Raw genomic sequence first — 18622 nt, 5'->3', positions numbered from 1 at the left:
CTGAGGATGTGAAACTTGAAGATTCAGAGGACCACAGGGATTTGAGCATCCTCAGATTTGGCATATACAGAGGTTCTAGAACCAATCCCATCTATATGGAGGAATGACCTGTACTGTATGGTTCCATTTATATGAAATTTCTATAAAAAGCAAAACAGTGGAAACAGAAAGGAAACCCTAGTTTTCCTGAGGCTGGGAACAGGGTTTAACTATGAAGTGCCATGAGGGAATGTCTTTGGGTGATGAAACTCCAAAACTGGATTGTGAGGATGATTGGACAACCACGGAAATTTATTAAACCTCAATCAATTGAACATTTAAAATGGGTGAATTTAAAGGGATGTAAAATATACCCCCTTAGCCAGGCACAGTGGCACGACTGTGATCCCAGCTACTCAGGAGGCTGAGGCAGGAGTTCAAGGCCAGCATCAACAACTTAAGTGAGATTCTCAACAATTTAGTGAGATTCTGTCTAAAAAATTACCAAACTGGGGGATGTAGCTTAGTGTTAAAACATGCCCCTGCCTAGGTTGAATCCCCAAGCCCCCCCCCCAATTTTTTAAAATTAAAAATAAATAAATAGTACCTCTCCAGACTATTTTTAAAATCCCAAACCCACACTCCTCTATTTCTTCACACACCTGTGCTTCAATTTCCCTATCTGAAGACAGGGTTAAAGTCTGCTGCCCTGCCTGCCTCCCAGGGTTGTGTGGGGATGAGGAAGAGGAGGATGTGTTAGGTGTCCTGGGCAAACCATCAAGGAGCCTACCATCAGGTGCTCTCTGTAAAGGCATCGGGGTCTCTCTGGCCAGAGGGGACCTCTGGAATAATCGGGATCCTGTTTGGCTTTGCGTATCCGCCCTGCCGCCCGCTCAGGCCTGCTGAGCCACGCGCGGCGGATGCACTGGCCCTGAACTCTTTCTCCGAGTAGTCCCCAGAGGTGGCCGCTGCCTTTCAGTTTCTGCACTTGTTTATTTTCAAAGGGTCATTGCCAGACCGCGAGGCCACCCCTGCCCTTTCACGGTTTGTTTTATCCAGGAGATTTCAGGAAGAGAGAGAAGAGGTACAGAGGCCAGAAACAAACCCCTCTGCCAATCCAGAACTGCAGAAGGCCCAGCTGTTAGGCTCAAGGACAGGCAGTTGGGGCAGGTGGCTCAAGGACAGTCCCTGCCCCAGAACACTTTATAAGATTTGTAAATGGGAGAAACTGTTATTGTTAATAACAGTTACAAACACACAACAAGTGATGCTGGAATAATTGGATATCTGTATGCAAAAATAATGACCTAATTAATACATTGTACCTTATGGCAACTGCACTCAAAAGAGACCACAAACCAAAATGTAATATACAAATCTAAATTTTTTTTTTAAAGAGAGAGTGAGAGAGAGAGGGGGACAGAGAGAGAGAGAGAGAGAGAGAATTTTAACATTTATTTATTTTTATTTTTTCTTAGTTCTCGGCGGACACAACATCTTCGTTTGTATGTGGTGCTGAGGATCGAACCCGGGCCGCACGCATGCTAGGCGAGCGAGCTACCACTTGAGCCACATTCCCAGCCCCATAAATCTAAAAATTCTAGAGGAAAACATAGGAGAAAATCTTTGTGACATGGGGTTAAGCAAAACTTTTTTTTTCTCTTCCTTTTTTTAAATATATGATAGTGGAATGCATTACAATTCTTATTACACATATAGAGCACAATTTTTCATATTAAAAAAATTTAAATTTAAGGGCTGCAGTTGTAGCTCAATGGTAGAGCAATTACCTAGCATGTGTGAGACACGGGGTTTAAGTATCAGCATCGAATATAAATAAATAAAATAAAGGACCATTGACAACTAAAACAATATTTTAAAATATTAAATTTGCTGGAGTTGGGGCTCAGTGGTAGAGTGCTCACCAAGCACGTGCGAGGCCCTGGGTTCCATCCTCGGCACCACATAAAAATAAATAAATAAAATAAAGGTATTGTGTCCGACTACACCTAAAAAATAAATATTAAAAAATTAAATTTAATTAACTAATTTTGGTACTGGAGATTGAATCCAGGGACTCTCTCCCACTGAGCTACATTCCTAGCCCTTTTTTTTTTTTTTTTTTTTTTTGGTTTTGAGACAGAGTCTCACTAAGTTGCCCAGACTGACATTGAACTTGTAGTCCTTCTGCTGTACCTCGTGAGTTGCCAGGATTATAGGTGTGCACCATGGTACCCGGTAAAGCTGGGTTGGTTCGTTTGTTTTAAGATATGATATCAAAGCAATAACTGTAAGAGGAAAAAAATGAATAAATTAGACTTTATTAAAATTAAAAACTTCTGCTCTGCTAAATACACTGTATAGAGAATGAAAAGACAAGCCTCAGACTGGCAGATCAATTTTTGCAAAACACTTATCTGACAAAGGAATTGTAACCAGAATATATAAAAAACACTCAAGACTCCATAATAACAGAGCGAACATCTCTCCTCATGTTCAAAATATTTGCATGGACATTTCGTCAAAGAAATTGTATGGAAAGTAAATAAGCACATAAGGATGCTGAACATCATTAGGCATTAGAGAAATGCAAATTAAAACCACAGCGAGATTCCTTGATCCACCTGGTAGGATGTTTAAAAAGACTGACCATGTCACGTACAGTCGTGCAGAACAAGCAGAACTTTCATGCCCTGCTAATGGAATGTAAACTGTGTGGCCATTTGGAAGCCTTGGGTAGATTTTGGTGGTACAAGCCTGCAATATCAGCTGCTCACGAGTCTGAAGCAGGAGGATTGTACATTTGAGGCCAGCCTGGGCAATTTAGTGAGACTGTCTCAAAATAAAATAAAAAAGGCTGGGGATGTAGCTCCAAGGTAGAGAACTCATGTGTGTGGTCCTGGGTTCAATTTGCAGTGCCAAAAAAAAAAAAAAAAAAAAAAAAAGAAGAAAGAAGAAAGAAGAAGAAGAAGAAGAAGTTTGGCAGATTCTTGTAAAATGAAACATAAACTTACCCCACGACTCAGTAGCCTCACTTCCAAATATTTACCTAAGAGGTAAATAGATGGGAATGTTCACAGTGGGCTTATTCATAATCACTAAAATTTAGACAAAACTAAATGGCCCTTTCCTGGTGAATAGAAAAACTATAGCATATTCATGAAATGAAGTACTACTCGGAAATAAAAAGTAACGAACTATACCCAGCAGATCGAAAGGCTGAGACAGGAGGATTGCAGGTTCAAAGCCAGCCTCAGCAACAGTGAGCAACTCAAGGAGCAGCTAAGCAATTCAAGGAGACCCCTGACTCTAAACAAAATACAAAACAGGGCTGGGGATGTGGCTCAGTGGCTGAGCGACCCTGAGTTCAATCCCCAGTACTAAGGGAAAAAAAAGTAATGAATGACAGAGACATACAACAGGGAAAGACCTCAGATGCATTATGTTAAGTGAAAAAAGCCAGATTGAAGGCACTTATTAAATGATTGAATGATAATATCGATGGATTGAAATGGGGCTCATGTGGGTCCAGCTGTCTTTTTTTTCTTTTTTTTTGAGTACTCTCTCCCCAGCCTGTTTTATTTTTTTATTTTGAGACAGGGTTTTGCTAAAATGTCTGGGGTGGCCTGGAACTTGCAATCCTCCTGCCTCAGCCTCTTAAGTCACTGAATTACAGGTGTGCACCACTACGCCCAATAAGGTGAGGGGATTTCAAGTTTGAGGCCATCCTGGGAAATTAAGTGAGACCAGTCTCAAATTAAAAAAAAAAAGAGTTGGGGGATGTAGCTCAATGATAGAGTGCTTGTCCGGCATGTAAGATGCCCTGGGTTCCATTCCCAATACAAAAGACTCTGGAACTGTGTGCAAAAAAATAAAGAGCATTTTATGAATGATCCCTTTATATAACCATCGAAAACTTAGGGCCATATACTCTTGTTCCAGGCACTGTTTATAAAGTCCTTTAGATACATATATGTTGACTCAGTCCTCCTGACAACTCTATGAAGTAGATATTAATTACTCCAAATTGTGAGAGTTTTATCCCAGAATCCCTCAACTTCCACTAAGTCATTTCACTGAGGGGCACATAGCTAACAATGAGGCTTAGCAGGAATTTCAAACTCAAACACCCATGGCAACCAGGCAGGTAATGTAAATAAGCCCAATAGACCAAGGCATGAGGGAAGGTGGGGACTGGGGAAAACTTCTCAATACAGACTTTATTTGGAGGGGACAGTTGCTCCTGGGCTCCAGCAACTACGAGGGGAAATAAGGGCCCAGGGTTGTCAGATAGTCTGATCGTTTGAGAATGCCCTAACAGTCTAGTTTATATGAAATGTCAATGTTTTATTAAATGTTAACAAATAGCTGGATTCAATGCCCCACACCAATGACTCAGAAGGAGGAGGCAGGAGGATTGAAAGTTCAAGATCAGACTCAACAACTTAATGAGAACTTGATCCAAAATTAAAAAAAAAATTTAAAAGACAGGAAATGAAGTTTAGTGGTAACACACCCCAGGTTCAATCCCCAGTACTGAAAAAAAAATGTTAGCAAATAGTCAACAATTAAAAAAAAAACATGTAGATGTTAGTTAAACGTACATTCTCTCCTTCCTCCCTCTCCAAAATCACCCCCCAGGTGTAAGAGAGCAATAAGAAGAAGCAGAAAATCCATAGCTAGTGAAATCAGGCATTATCTGCAGCCGTTGTGAAAGTAGGAAGGAGAATGGAGGAATAGAAATGAACTTTGCAGGGGGCTGGGGCTAGAGTACAGTGCTTGTCTCCCATGCAGAAGGCCCTGGGTTCAATCCTCAATCCCCAGCACCACACACACACACAAAAAAAAAAAAAAAAAAAAAAAAAAAAAGAAAAAGAAAAGAAATAAACTTTGCAAATGGGGTGTGGTAGCACCCAACTGTAATCCCAGCAGCTCAGGATCACAAATTCAAAACCAGCCTCAGCAATTTATCAAGACCCTAAGCAATTCAATGAGGCTCTGTCTCTAAATAAAAAAGGAAAAAATGAACTTTGCAAGGTGGAGGAAGGTGGAGGAAGATAAAACCAAAGACCTGCAAAAGCAGATCCCAAGGAGATGCTGGTCAGGCCTCTCCCAAAATCCCAGGGAGTCTCTAGAATTGGAGGCACCATAGAGGGCGGAAAGAAAGGACTAGGGAGGTTGTATGGACTAAGGAGGTTAGAAGCCCATGTGGGACAGAGAGTCTGTCAGGTTCCCAGCCCCAGCGGGTCTAGTCCTGCTGACTGCCTCTGATGGTAGGGCTCCCTTCTGGAGAAACCAAATCAGGGAGTCTCCAGTGTTGGGGGTGGTGGTGCTGAAAGTAGAGAGAAAGGGAGTGACCACAGACGGAGAGCAGGGCGACAGCAGCAGCAGTGGGCACAGCAACAGGAAGTTAATGGCCCCTTCCCCGGCCTTGCTCTAGGGATTCCACAGCCTTACCCATGCTCTCCCAGAGGACAACTGGAGGTCCTTTCCTAGATGGCTGGGACTCCCCTCCCATCAGAAGACTTTCAGACACCCACATTTAGCCTTCTTTCAAAAGGCTGCTGGCCACACACTGACTCAGCCATTGATGGGCCTTACTTCTGCCGTCACATTGATGGTGCTGGGGTTATCATAATGGCTGCTTTCCATACTTCTTCTTCTTCTTCTTTTTTGTCAATAGACTTTATTTATTTGTGTGCGATGCTCTAAAGCTTCCAATATGAAGAGAGTTCATGTTGAGGGCGGAGGGAATGGGGGGATAAACAATGTAGGGGGGAAAAGAGACTTCAAATAGCTGGGCACAGTGGCTAGCGCATGCCTATAATCTCAATAGTTTGGGAGGCTGAAACAGGAGGATGGCAAGTTCAAGGCCAGTCTCAGTAATTTAGTGAGACCCTTAGCAGTTTGGTGAGACTATGTCTCAAAATAAAAAAATAAAAAGGGCTGAGGATATACCTCAGAGGTAAAGTGCCCCTGAGTTCAATCCCCAGGACTATGAACTCAAAATAGTTGTGGAATAAGAGTCAATATTGTATTCATGAAACAAGACAGGATGCTTTTAAGAAAGTTTTTTTTTTTTAAAGCATAATTTAAACTTTTAGTAAAATTTCCCTAAAAGTAGGTCAAAGAAAAAAATTTCAGAAAATATAGTGGGCCCTCTGTTTTTGTGGGTTCTACACTCAAGGATTCAACTAACCTTGGATTAGAAATATTTGGGGAAAAAAATCTGCATCTGAGCCAAGTGTAGTGGCACACAGTGAGACCCTGTCTCAAAATCTTGTCTCAAAATATAAATTCAAAAGTGCTGGGGATGTAGCTCATTGGTATAGCACGCCTCAGTTCAATCCCCAGTACTGCAAAAAATAAAATCAAAGCAAGCAAGCAAGCAAACAAGCAAGCTAAGGCAAACCAGAAGCTGTGGTTCATGTCTGTAATCCCAGCTGTTTGGGAGACTAAAATAGGGGTAATGTCAAATTCTCAAGTTTCAGATCAGTCTTGGATAACATAGCAAGAGCCTATCTCCAAAAAAAAAAAAAAACAAAACCCAAAAAAGGTAATATTATCATCTTGAAGAATTAAAGGGTCCCTTCATCTGTAACAATCTTTAAAACTCAAACCATACCCAAAAATATAAAGAGGAAATCAAAGTGGAATTTAGTTATTATATTATCACTAATTATACTGACAACCCCCTCCTCTGAAAAAAAAAAAGTTAAGCAAATGTGGGCAGGAAGTGAGGAAAGTGAAATACTGGAACAATAAAGGTATAGAACTCATCAGTGTACAATTTGGATCAAGGGCACACAATATGATGAGCATGTAGCTCAGTGAAAGTTTGTGTTTAACATGCCAGAGGCCCTAACTTCATCCCTAGCACCCCCTCTCCCCGCCAAAAAAAAAAAAAAAAGCACAAAATATTTTTTGTGGTTGAAATAAAGGAAATATTGAAAATGATCTTAATGAATTATAATTTAATTATATTACTATTATCAGTTTGTGGTACTGGGAATTTAAAGGAGGAGAGCTATACCATTAAGATATGCCTCTGGCCCTTTTTATTTATTTTGGGGTCTCCCTAAGTTGCAGAGGTTGGCCTTGAACTTGCGATTCTCCTCCTTAGCCTCCTGCGTAGCTGGTATTACAGGCCTGTGTGTGGAGCTAAATCATAATCTGGGAGATATTCACTTCCTAGATCTTCTGGTAGACTTCTTCCTCTGGCGCACCGATAACGCAAGGTAAATAGTTTCCCGCCCCCAGGTTAGGGAGCCCGAGAGGGAGAAGAGGAAAAGAAAAAAATAAGCCCCAGAGCAACTGAGGGTTATATTCCCAAGGTGAACCATTGTTACAGTTTGACAGAGAAGAAAGCTATGGCTCAGAGTTTCCCCTTTTTGGAATTACTTAGGGGCTGGTTCTGCGGTCAGTCTCGAAAACAACCCCACAGTGTTTTGAGCTGTACTGGAAGGAGCAGGGCTCCGGTCCAGCTCTGGCACTCAGAGCTGTGGGCCTGGGACGGCGCCTTGACCTGGACCTCTGCGGATGTCAAGTCTCGTGAGAAGGGCTCCCGTTTTTTTGTGCACATCTGGGAAACCCCTTCGGTACTCAGCGACAATAAAAACGAAGACAGTAGCCACAGTAGCACAACAGCTCGGAATGGAGCTGTCTAGGACCCAGTTCCGGGCCCCGCAGGAGAAAGCCGGCGGGGGAGGAGGAGCCCCACCCCCACCCACCACGTGGAGCTCGGGTTTGGCCCGCAGCTAGGCGGCCGGGCGCTCTAGCCAGCGCTGGGCTGCGCGGGGCGGGGCGGGGGCGGAACCCGAACAGCCAGTGGGCCAGGTCTCTGTTAGGCCGAGCCACCCTCAAGGGGCGCGGCCTGGCCCCGGCGTCTCGGAGCTCTCAGCCTGCCCCGAGGGGTGGGGGTAGAGAGGGGCGGGGCAGGAAGGCGTAGCCCTTTTTTTGTCCTCCTAGATAAGGAAAAGTTCCCTTGCGCCTTTAAGAGGCCGACGCGGGCATCTGATTGGTTGAGGCGCGGCAGTGACGTCACGCCGGGGTCGGCGCCCTATCCCTCCCTCCCCGCCGCGCGCTCGCGGACAGTCCGCGCGCGGGCAGGGCCGGCTCCCCTCAGCCTAGCAGTCCCGCGTCTCCCGGACCCCCGGGGGATGCCCGCGGTTGGGCTTCCCTCATGGCCGCCGACGTCTTCATGTGTTCTCCGCGCCGGCCTCGCAGCCGTGTCCGTTCGGTGCTGCTCAAGCCCCAGGTGCCTGAGGACGACGACGACTCGGACACGGATGAGCCGTCCCCTCCGCCCGCCTCCGGCGTGGCCACCTCGGCCCGGGCCCACGCGAGCGCTGCGCCACTGCAGCCCCGGGCCGGGCCGGGCCGCGAGGAGCCCCCGCGCCCCCAGCAGATCATCCACAGCGGCCACTTCATGGTGTCGTCGCCGCACCGCGAGCACCCGCCTAAGAAGGGCTACGATTTCGACACGGTCAACAAGCAGACGTGCCAGACCTACAGCTTCGGCAAGACCAGCTCCTGCCACCTGTCCATCGACGCCTCGCTCACCAAGCTCTTCGAGTGCATGACCCTGGCCTACAGGTGGGACCCGGCGACCCTCGCGGACCCGGCCGGGCCCCGTCTCTCACCGGGGCCTTCCTTAGACAAAACGAGCGTGGAGGGCTGGGACCCCCGGGGTCCCTTTGGCACCACGCTTTCCCTTTGGGAGGGAGTCCCAACGTTGTGAGAGGCGCTGCGGTCCTGGCCGGTTCCCCTGTCATCAGTGCCTGGGTTCTTCCGGCTTCACATTCCCCATCAAGGCACCCCCCCCCCCCTCCAGTGTTCCAGGAGCCACCGGTCTCGGACCAGAAACCGTTGTAGTAAGGCTGCACCTTGTGTTGCCCAGCTCTGTCGACCCCTTCCCCCAAACTCTTTGTGTGTTTCCAACAATACCTAGCGGTGATTAAGACCACCTGTCCAGGGTGTCTGGGGCGCTGGCTCCACTATTTAATGATTGTGTAACACCTTGGAGCCTGGTTCCTCCTTTATAAAGAGGAGATGACGGTCGTATCTGCCTCCAGGGGGCTATTGTGGGGATGGATTGGATAGATGAAGCGCTTATTACAGCCCTGTACAGCTCCATTAATGTTAGCTACTTTTGGTATTGTCCGTGCACCTGGAGTCTGGGCCTCCTCACAACCTATTTTGTTGGGTAGCCCTTGGGGAGGGCCCTGGGTGCTCCTAGGAAGACTTTTGGAGCTACAGCGGTTGGAGGTGCAGTCTGTTCTCCTGGCAAGTTGAAGGGTTTTCTGGGTGTCCCTGAAACATTAGATGAGGGAGATGTCAGTGTTTAGGGCACACATCCCAGATATCATCCTGACATGTGGATTTGGCTTTGAGCAGACATCTCTTTTTTCAAAGTCACAGAAAGAAATACCTGCCTCTCAAGGGTTAAGAAGTCTTTCCACTCTTCTCTCCCTTCCTCAGGTTATATGTTAGGCATTTGCTTCAGGTGACTTTTCTCACTCAGTCATAGTTAGAACTTCTTTGCCCTGGCTGTCTTGGCCTGAACAGCCCAGCCTTGCACAGAACCTCCTCCACGCCCCCACCCCCACCCCACCCCACCCCATGGGATCCCTACAGAATTGAATCTCTTGCATTAGTAAATGCAGTGGCCCTGGCTCACTTAGCTCTGCTTCACAGGCAGCACAGGCAAAGTCTCCTATGAGACTCCAGTAACATTGTAGAGAAGAGCAGAAATATTTCCCTCTCCTTTATTTATTTATTTGTTTATTTTTGAGAAGGTACCTTGGTGTGTAACCACGCTGGTCTCAAACTCTTGGGTTTAAGCAGTCTTTCTGCATGAAAGACTTTTTTCTTTTTCTTTTTCTTTCTTTCTTTCTTCCTTTTTTTTTTTTTAAGAGTGATCCCTGAATAAATCCAAGTTAAAACATTATTTACCTGAATTTAAAATGCTATATACTTAGCTCTGGATGGCATTTTCTTCCTCTGGAATAAATGATTAGTCTACCTGTTCCTTTGTTATGTTCCTGAGACAGACCCCTCACCGCTGTTTACTTTTATGAAGGTTTCCCTGATGGCTTGTTCCATATTTCTTTATCCTATCCCCCTGACGTGGCACATTGGTCAGTCTCTGCTCTGATTCTCAGGTCTTGCCAGTTTGAGCTGGCACTGAGCCTAGAAGATGTTCTGTTTAAAAAAAAAATGGCATTGATGTTGCAGTTCTGTTCACCCTTCAGTCTCAAGTTTTGAGAACTTCCATTGGAATTAAAGCAACTAGATTAGAGCATAATCTATGAGAAAGCTTTTTCAAACAAAACCAGAGGTGAAAAACAGGAATGTGTCTTATTAAGAAAACTTAATCCTTTTCTTTACTTTAATATAAACTTTGCATGTACAGTGAAAGAATGATGCTTGAGTCACAGGAGGTGCAGGCTAGAAAGCCTCAAGTCAGCTCAGCAAAAGGAAAATTAAGCTAGTCTCCCCTTTGCCCTTTGTTTAGATAACCTAAAGGCTTATTAAATAACACCAAAGAATTTCAGTAATGGTTCCCCCCCCCCTTCATTTCTTTCAAAAATATTTTGGCAACTGGCCACTGCTCAGTTACCTTTTTTGATTGTAAAATGCACCACTAGTTTGGTACTTACCTTGATTTTCAGAGCTTCTAGCCCCCCTAGCTCTCTTGCTTTTCTTGCTGTTCCTTATGCCTGAGTTCCTTCTACTGCCACCTAGGTCTGTCCACCACCAAAGGCCCCCTGCTGGGATCTGCTTACTAATTTTTCATGAAGATACTCTACGTCTCTGTGTGAGGCTCAATTTGGCTTTTCCTGAACTTAGTTGGCAGTGTGGAATTTTGGTAGAGATTGACAGAAAAGCTGGGGAAAAGGCAGTTTTTGACCTCAGCTCTTTTGCTATGATTACCAGATGACTTTCAGAGAAGTAAGGTTGAGGTGGGGGACAGGGAGGAAAGAGACTCAGCTTCAGAGCTGGTCTGACTTCCTGTTCAGTGGGGTCAGAGCCTTTACTGCTTTTCCTGGTTTCTTCTTTACTTCAGCTGAGAGGAATGTCAGCTGGAACTGCTCTTCTATGTGACTGTTTCTGTCTTGGGTCCTTCCTAACTTCAGTGTCCTGGCTGTCCCCTGGCCTCTTGGTTCTAGCTGCCTAACTCTCCCTGGTACACTCTGTGCCTTTTTTTTTTTTTTTTTGGTTTGGTTTGGCTTCCTGTTAGCTGCTGCCTCCCAGCTGTTTCCAGCTGAGGTTCACAGTCTTTGGGGAGGAACCAAGTTCAGGGGAAGTTGTGGTTATTTTTCACCCAGTTCTGAGAAGTGGTCTAGGGATCATGAACATGGTCTGTTCCAGAACAAGAAAGGCTTTAACTCCTGAAGTCTGACCAGGGCTGACTTTGGTGGGGGAAATATGGTATTTGGGGGACAGAAGACAGTGTGAGCAAGCCCAGTGGCCTGCCTGGTGACTGTGCCACGGGGATTCCATTTTCTTTGTAGCTGGCTTTAAAATCCGTGGCCACCCTCTCTGAGATGCTGAGTAGCCCTATGGCAAAATGTCTTGATTTGGTCCTAAAATATGTGTTCAATTGTTAGGATATCTTAGAGGGGAAGAAATTGCCTCTACCCAAGGCAAAATTGGTAGGTGGTAGAGGACATGGAAGAGCTACAGGTGGCTTTACTTTCCTAAGCTTTCCTGTTTGCTGCTCTGGAATGGGGTGGCTAGAACTTTTCTGCAGGGTGGAAATGAGTATTAACTGAGATATGTCTGTGAATATGCCTGGTACCTGCAAATAATAGGCAAGAGGAGGTTTACCCATCTGACTATAGCAGGTGGAGCATGATGGAATTTCAATTCTGCATTCTCATTCAACTGACATTTTCTAGGATCCCAAGTTTCTCATCTATAATCAGAAAAAAAAATGTATCCAACTCGTGTCTTTTAGGGTGGTTTTTAAATGTCCACCTAACAAATACTTAACAGAAGCATTCTTGATTTGGCTGAATCCTTTCTAAGGCTCCACAGTGGAGCTATGCACTCTAGAACATAGTTCATGATTCTTGCCCTCTTAACATTTCAAGGAATGTCACACATGTACATCCCCCACACAGATTCTGAACACATCTAGTGTGTAGCTTTTTGTAGTCAGTTTTGGTTTCACTTTTCTACTTTTTAATTCCTTGTCAGGGAACCTTGGTATGAAGTTTTCAGAAGGTAGAAGATACTCTTTTCATGTGTTTTAAGTTAAAAATAGCTTTCTGGAAAACAGCTTTCTGCTTAAGTGGCTATTGGAGGAGACATTTTGACTAAGAGCTGTAAGGTAACCTTGGTATGTAAGTTTTCAGGATGTGGTCCCCACATGTGTGCCCTGTGTGGTAACCCTTTGTTCGTGGCTTAAGGTGGGAGGCTGTATCAGACTTGGGAATAACAAGGACTGAAGACAGAGCATTATGTCCTCCAAAATTTTAAGTTTCAAAGCAGCATCCTCTTTCTCTTGCTCCTCCCCTTCCTCCTCCTTTTTTGGCAGGGTACTTGAGGATGAATCCAGGACTTTGTGCATGCTGGGCAAACATTCTACCACTGAGCTACATCCCTAGCCCTTTTAAAATTTTTAAAATTCTGATACAGGGTCTTGCTAAGTTCCCCAGGCTGGCCTCAAACTTCCCATCCTCTTACCTCAGCCTTCTGAGTAGCTGGGTTCACAAGTGTGTGCCATGCCCAGCTGAGTTTTACTCTGCTGCTTCCACAAAAAGTTAAGGTATTCTTCTTCTCTTGTTCTGTCTTTAACCTTTAATTATTGGATAGTGTGCACTAGCTGCACATGGTGGCACATGCCTGTGGTCCCAGCACTCTGGCATCTGAGGCAGGAGTATGTATCCCTTGAGTGTAGAAGTTGAAGACCAGCCTGGGCAGCATAGCAAGGCCCTGCCTCTAAAAGGTGGTGGAAGTGTAGTGACACATCCCTGTAATCACAGCGCCTTAGGAAACTGAGGCAGGAAGATCACAAATTCAAGACCAGCCAGGCCAACTTAGCAAGACTCTGTCTTAACATTTAAAAAAAAGAAAAAAAAAGTTGGGGATGTAGGTTAGTGGTAGAGCACTTGTCTGGCACGTACAAGACCCTGGGTACAATCCCAATACCACCACCATCAAAAAAAGAAAAAGGTGTGTGTATGTGTATATGTGTTTGCACATACAAGCACTGAGATGGGAGTTGTGGCTACAGAGATGAAAATGTCAATCTCTAAAGGAGTTTCATAGAAGACTAGTTGTGGGACAGACACAGCAATGACAGCAGTTAGTAAGGGCTGTAACAATGTGAACCAGGTCTAATGCCTTGCTGAGGAAGTGTCTACACTGTACTGAGAGTATGTGCAATGTTATAACTAGTATCTATGTGGACAGTTTTGCCGACATCAGGTTCAATGCTTATCTCCCCTTCCTTGTATTAATTGTCAAAAGTCTTGGATTCTCTTTCCCAGTGGGAAGCCCCACTATTCTTCTTACCTATTTTCTGCCCTTCAGTAGTCCAGAACCAAATTTCTGTTTTTATGTAGAGGTTGAATAGTTAATTGCTAGCTCAATGGAAGGGCAAAGAATGGTTGATAAAATTGGGGAAAGAGAGTCTGAAAAGAGAAGTTAGAGGGTTGGGGTTGTAGTTTAATAGTAGAGCACTTGCCTAGCATGTGTGAGGTACTGGGTTTGATTTTCAACACCGCATATAAATAAATAAAATAAAGGCCCATTGACAACTAAAAAAAATTTTTAAAGAAGAGAAGAAGTAAAAGGGTTTATTTGGTAGGGCAATATAAGAAAACTCATACTAACTAAACAGCTGCTATGTTGTAGATTCTTTCTATGATTGTTTTTTTTTTGTTGTTGTTGTTTTGTTATCGGGGTTTGAACGTTCACCAGGGTGCTGTACCATGAACTACATCCTCAGTCCTTTTTTTTTTTTTTTTTTTTAATTATTTTTGTTTTAAGACAAGGTTTTGCTAAGTTATCCAGGCAGACCTCAAACTTGCAATTCTGCCTCGGCCTCCTGAGTAGTGGGGATAACAGGTGTGAGCTGTGGCACCTGACTCAGAAGTTTCTTGGGGGAAATGTTAAGCACCCAATCATGGTATGAAAGTCTTTTAAGTTCTTTTCCCTCATTGGCAAACCCACCCCAAGGTTATATTGATTATGCTGCGTGTACTGGGCTCCAGTTCAGGGGGCTGTAGCAATAGAAGGGCCCTGGTCAAAGAAAAGTCTATACAGTGGATTGTGTCCTTGTTTTTTTCCTGCCTGGTATAATTCCCATAAGAGGATATTATGGAATGGAAAGTCAATAGACTTTTTTATTGTTGCTGGGGATCAGAACCAGGGCCTCAGTGCATGCTAGGCATGTGCTCCACCATGGAGATACAATTCCAGCCCCAATCTGATTTATTTTGTAGGGATATAAAAGCTAATGAAAAATTCAGAGCATGAGCATCCCTTGTTCAGATTTCTTTTTCTTTTCTTTTTTTGATTCTAGATATTGAATCCAGGGGTCCAACTATGTCCGTAGCCCTAGTCCTTTTTATTTTTTTATCTTATGACAGGGTCTTGCTAACTTGCTTTAGGCTTTGCTAAATTGAGGCTGGCCTTGAACTTGTGATCCTCCTGCTTCATCCTTCCAAGTTGCTGGGATTGTAGGCATGTGCCATGACACCCAGCCCCTTCCTGGAAATTGAATAAAATCTTGGGTATAAAATGTGCAGTCTAGAAGTCCTGTGTCTCCAGTGATTCTTTTCTGTCTTTTGTTGGAGATCCCTCATCTATGGTTAGAATTCCAGGTCCCAGGACTGGGTTTAGACAGGGCTCTTTGGGCTATGTGCCTATAGGATAGGGGTTTATTGAAAGGATCAGGCTGGGCACAGTGGCACACTCCTGTAATCCCAGCAATTTAGGAGACTGAGGCAAGAGGATTGCAAGTTCAAAGCCAGCCTCCACAATTTAGCAAGACCGTTCCCCCCCCCCCAAAAAAAAAAAAAAAAAAAAAACGGGCTGGGGATGTAGCTTAGTGATAAAGCATCCCTGGGTTTAATGTGAGAACTACTGAAGGGCAGCGGAGACTGGTGCTGGTCTCTGGCAGCCTTAGTGGTCAGCAGGGGTGATGCCCCTCTTTGCTGATGGACCACCATGCAGTCCTTGCCTCCTCGTAGGCACCACTTTCCTTGGTGATGTCATTCCTGCTGCCTATTGGCACCCTCACCTGCTGCTGTTTTTTCTCTCTGCTCCTCTGCTTACGGGAGCTTCCATGTCTGCCACCTTAAGCTCCCTAGGGCCTGTGTTTTCACATGTGGACCTCACTCAGAGTTTCCTGTTATTACTAGTGCTCTTTGCCAGTTGTCTAATTAAATTAGCCCTGTAGACTCCAATTCAGGCATTTGAGGGAGGCTGACTGGCTCTTTCTCTGAACAGAACCTCACAGGCCACAGCATGAGTTTGGTTGTGGTCTTGGCTTAGCTGCCCCAAGTTCAAATGCTTATTCCCCCAACGAGTATTCATTGGGCCTCTTGTGTTCCAGGCACAGGTCAGCTGTTGGGGACACAGTAGTAGACAAGACAGATTTATCATCTCCCCTCATGGAACTTCCACTCTAGTGGAAAGCAGCCAAGACCATAAAACAAAATGAAGGATAGAAGTGATGGGTGCAGGGAGGGTGGGCAGATACTTTGGGCTGCTTGGAAAAGACTTCTGAAGAGGTGACATTTCAGATTAAACCAAAACATGTGTGACAAGTAGGAGGCAGGCATGGAAGGAAGCAGCCCAGGTTAGAAAGAAGGCCAGCATGATGAGGTTGAGGGCAGATGGGATGTAGGAGATAAACCTGAGAAGGCAAGGGAACTTGTTGGTTGTGGTGAGGAGTTAGCACATTTCTCACTATGCTGGGAATATTAATTTGTCTTCATCGAGCAGCTCATGGTGGCACATCTGTAGATTAATTCACAGGAAACTAGTAGAGTAGTCTCTAGGGGGCCAGAGAAGCAAGGATCCCAGTTGGAGACCGTTACTCTCTGTTCTGCGACACTCTGTGTCAGGTGGAGTGGTGAGAAGTGGATGGACTTAAGGTGGTCTTTGGATTTGCTGGTGTATTGGACCTGGGGGAGGGGCGAAGGAAAGCAAGGAGTCAGTGATGACTGGGCATTTTGGGGCCTGAGCTTCTAGAGCCATGACTGAAATAGGGAGCCTGCATTGTGTGGCTGGTATATTTGTGCTGAGGACACCTCAGTGCAGAAAACTTTGTTGCCCAAGGCTTTCCTGACAGCTGGGACTTGGGCTGTGTGACAAGGTATGACAAAGGATGAGAGGGGCTGTCAGTGTGGGAGGCCCAGGTCCATGCACCTGGGTCCGTCTTCTGGCCATGCTGTACCATCTTGTCCTCTTCCCTTTGATGTGCCTCCTGAGCAGGACATTGGATGATTGGATGGGTGGTGGGGCTTTGGGGTTTGAAACTTGCCTTCTGAACAGAAGGGTTTTTATCCTGTGATCTGTACTACTGTAAATCCTGAATGTTTTTTTTTTTTTTTTTTTTAAACTCAGATGGGTGTGGTTATGTATAGGAATATAGAAACAGGATTCCTTGTTGTTAGCCTTTGATTCTCAGACAGAGTATACAGAATCCCACTTGGGTAATAGTGAAGACTTTACAGCTCATAAAAAAGAGTAACTTAGTAAGATCCTGTCTCAAAAAATAAAGGATTGGGGATGTGGCTCCATGATAAAGTGCTTCTGGGCTCAATCCCCATTGCCAAAATGAGAATAAAAACAAATAAATAAGTACAAAATTTAAAAGGCATGCATGAGGCCCTGGGCTCAATACCTTACACCAGAAAGAATGAAGAACTTGTGCATTTTATTCTATGCAGTTCCTACCAAAACCAAAAACCAGAGACAAATATTAAACTGTAGTTGGTGGTATATATGCTAAGATGTTAGGGATGAAGTGATGATGTACTCTGTCTACGTTCTACTCTGAAGTGCTTTAAATTAGTGTCTCACAAACTTTTTGGTCTTGGGACTGCTTTACTCTTTTTGTATATGTGGGCTATATCTTTTTATTTTTCTTTTGGTATTGAGGATTGACTCCAGGATGTTTTACCATCGACCTGCATCTCCAGTCCTTTTTATTTTTAAATAATTACTGTAATTGCTGAAGCTGGTCTCAATCTTGCAGTCTTCCTGCCTCAGTCTCTTGAACAGCTGAGAATGTAGGTCTGCACTACCATGCCTGGCAGGTTATATCTATATATAACCATATTAAAAACCAACTCTGAGAAAAATTTAAACTATTTATTAAGCACTTAAAAAATAAACTCATTAGCCAGACATGGTGACACACACCTGTAATCCTGATAGCTCCAGAGGCTGAGGCAGGTGGATTTGAGCCAGCCTAAGTAATTTAGTGAAACCCTAAGGAACTTTATAAAAAGGCCTGAAGATGTGGCTCAGTGGTAGGAACCCTGGGTTCAATCCTCAGTACCAAAAAAATCCCAAGCAAACTGCAACTACTTGTCTGGAAAGCTGTACTGCATACTCTGCAGTGAATGAGCATTAAAGACAAAGAACTTCTTAGTATTACTTTGAAAATAGTTTTGAGGGGGCTGGAGTTGTGGCTCATTGGTAGAAAATTTGCCTAGCATGTGTGAGGCACTGGGTTTGATTCTCAGTACCACATATAAATAAGTAAAATAAAATGTCCATCAGTAACTGATAAAAATAAAATAGTTTTGATATCGTGGGCTCCTAGAAGGGTCTTACGTACCCTTTGAGAACCACTGCTTAAATAAAATAATATGGATTGATGCAAGGACTGATGGATTGTGATGAAGGAAGTATGTCAGAATATTAACATAAAGGGGCTGGGATGTGGCTCAAGCGGTAATGTGCTCACCTGGCATGCGCAGGGTGCTGGGTTCGATCCTCAGCACCACATAAAATAAAGATGTTGTGTCCACCGACAACTGCAAAATAAATATTAAAAAATTCTCTCTCTCTTCTCTCTCTTTAAAAAAAAAAAAAAAAGAATGTTAACACAGAATCCAGGTGGTGGTTACATGAGTGTTCATTGGATAATTCTTTCAACTTTCCAGTATGTTTGAAAATGTTCATAACATGTTAGAGAAAATGAAAAAAGCTTCATATTTTAACGAATGTCCATTGTGACTTGATCAAAGAAATATATACTTTAAAAATATTTAGCTGGGTGTGGTGGTGCAGGCCTGTAATCCCAGCAGCTCAGGAGACTGAGGCAGGAGGATTGAGAGTTCAAAGCTAGCCTCAGCAAAAGTGAGGTGCTAAGCAACTCAGTGAAACCCTGTCTCTAAATAAAATACAAAAAAAGGGCTGGGATATGGCTCAGTGGTTGAGTACCCCTGATTTCAATCCCTGGTACCCCCCCCCCAAAAAAAAAAGAATGAAAAAAAAAATCCAAGGTTGGGAACTGTAGCTCAGTGGTAGAGCACTTGGGTAGTATGCAGGAGGCCCTGGGATGGATCCCCAGCACCACAAAAACTAAAACAAAAGCAAAAAACAAAACAATTGAAAACAACTTGAAGTGAAGCTCTGATACATGGCTACAACATGGATGAACCTTGAA

General features: G+C 44.3%; 1 protein-coding gene across 2 annotated transcripts in view; it reads left to right on the top strand.

Annotated features, from left to right (window-relative positions):
• Positions 1-8064: 8064 nt before the first annotated feature.
• Mlxip (MLX interacting protein) overlaps positions 8065-18622 on the top strand; it is a 56798-nt gene continuing 46240 nt past the window's right edge. For both annotated transcript variants that reach the window (XM_026402924.2, XM_026402923.2), the window contains exon 1: positions 8065-8574. In XM_026402924.2, the coding sequence (XP_026258709.2) occupies positions 8162-8574 (413 nt within the window). In that variant the 5' untranslated portion in view covers positions 8065-8161. The remainder of the gene's footprint in view (positions 8575-18622) is intronic.

Source organism: Urocitellus parryii, chromosome 3 (genome assembly GCF_045843805.1).
Source record: "Urocitellus parryii isolate mUroPar1 chromosome 3, mUroPar1.hap1, whole genome shotgun sequence".
NCBI classification, from domain to species: Eukaryota; Metazoa; Chordata; class Mammalia; order Rodentia; family Sciuridae; genus Urocitellus; species Urocitellus parryii.
The sequence above is the reverse complement of the archived record's forward strand: the minus strand, read 5'-3'. Positions and strand labels throughout refer to the sequence as shown.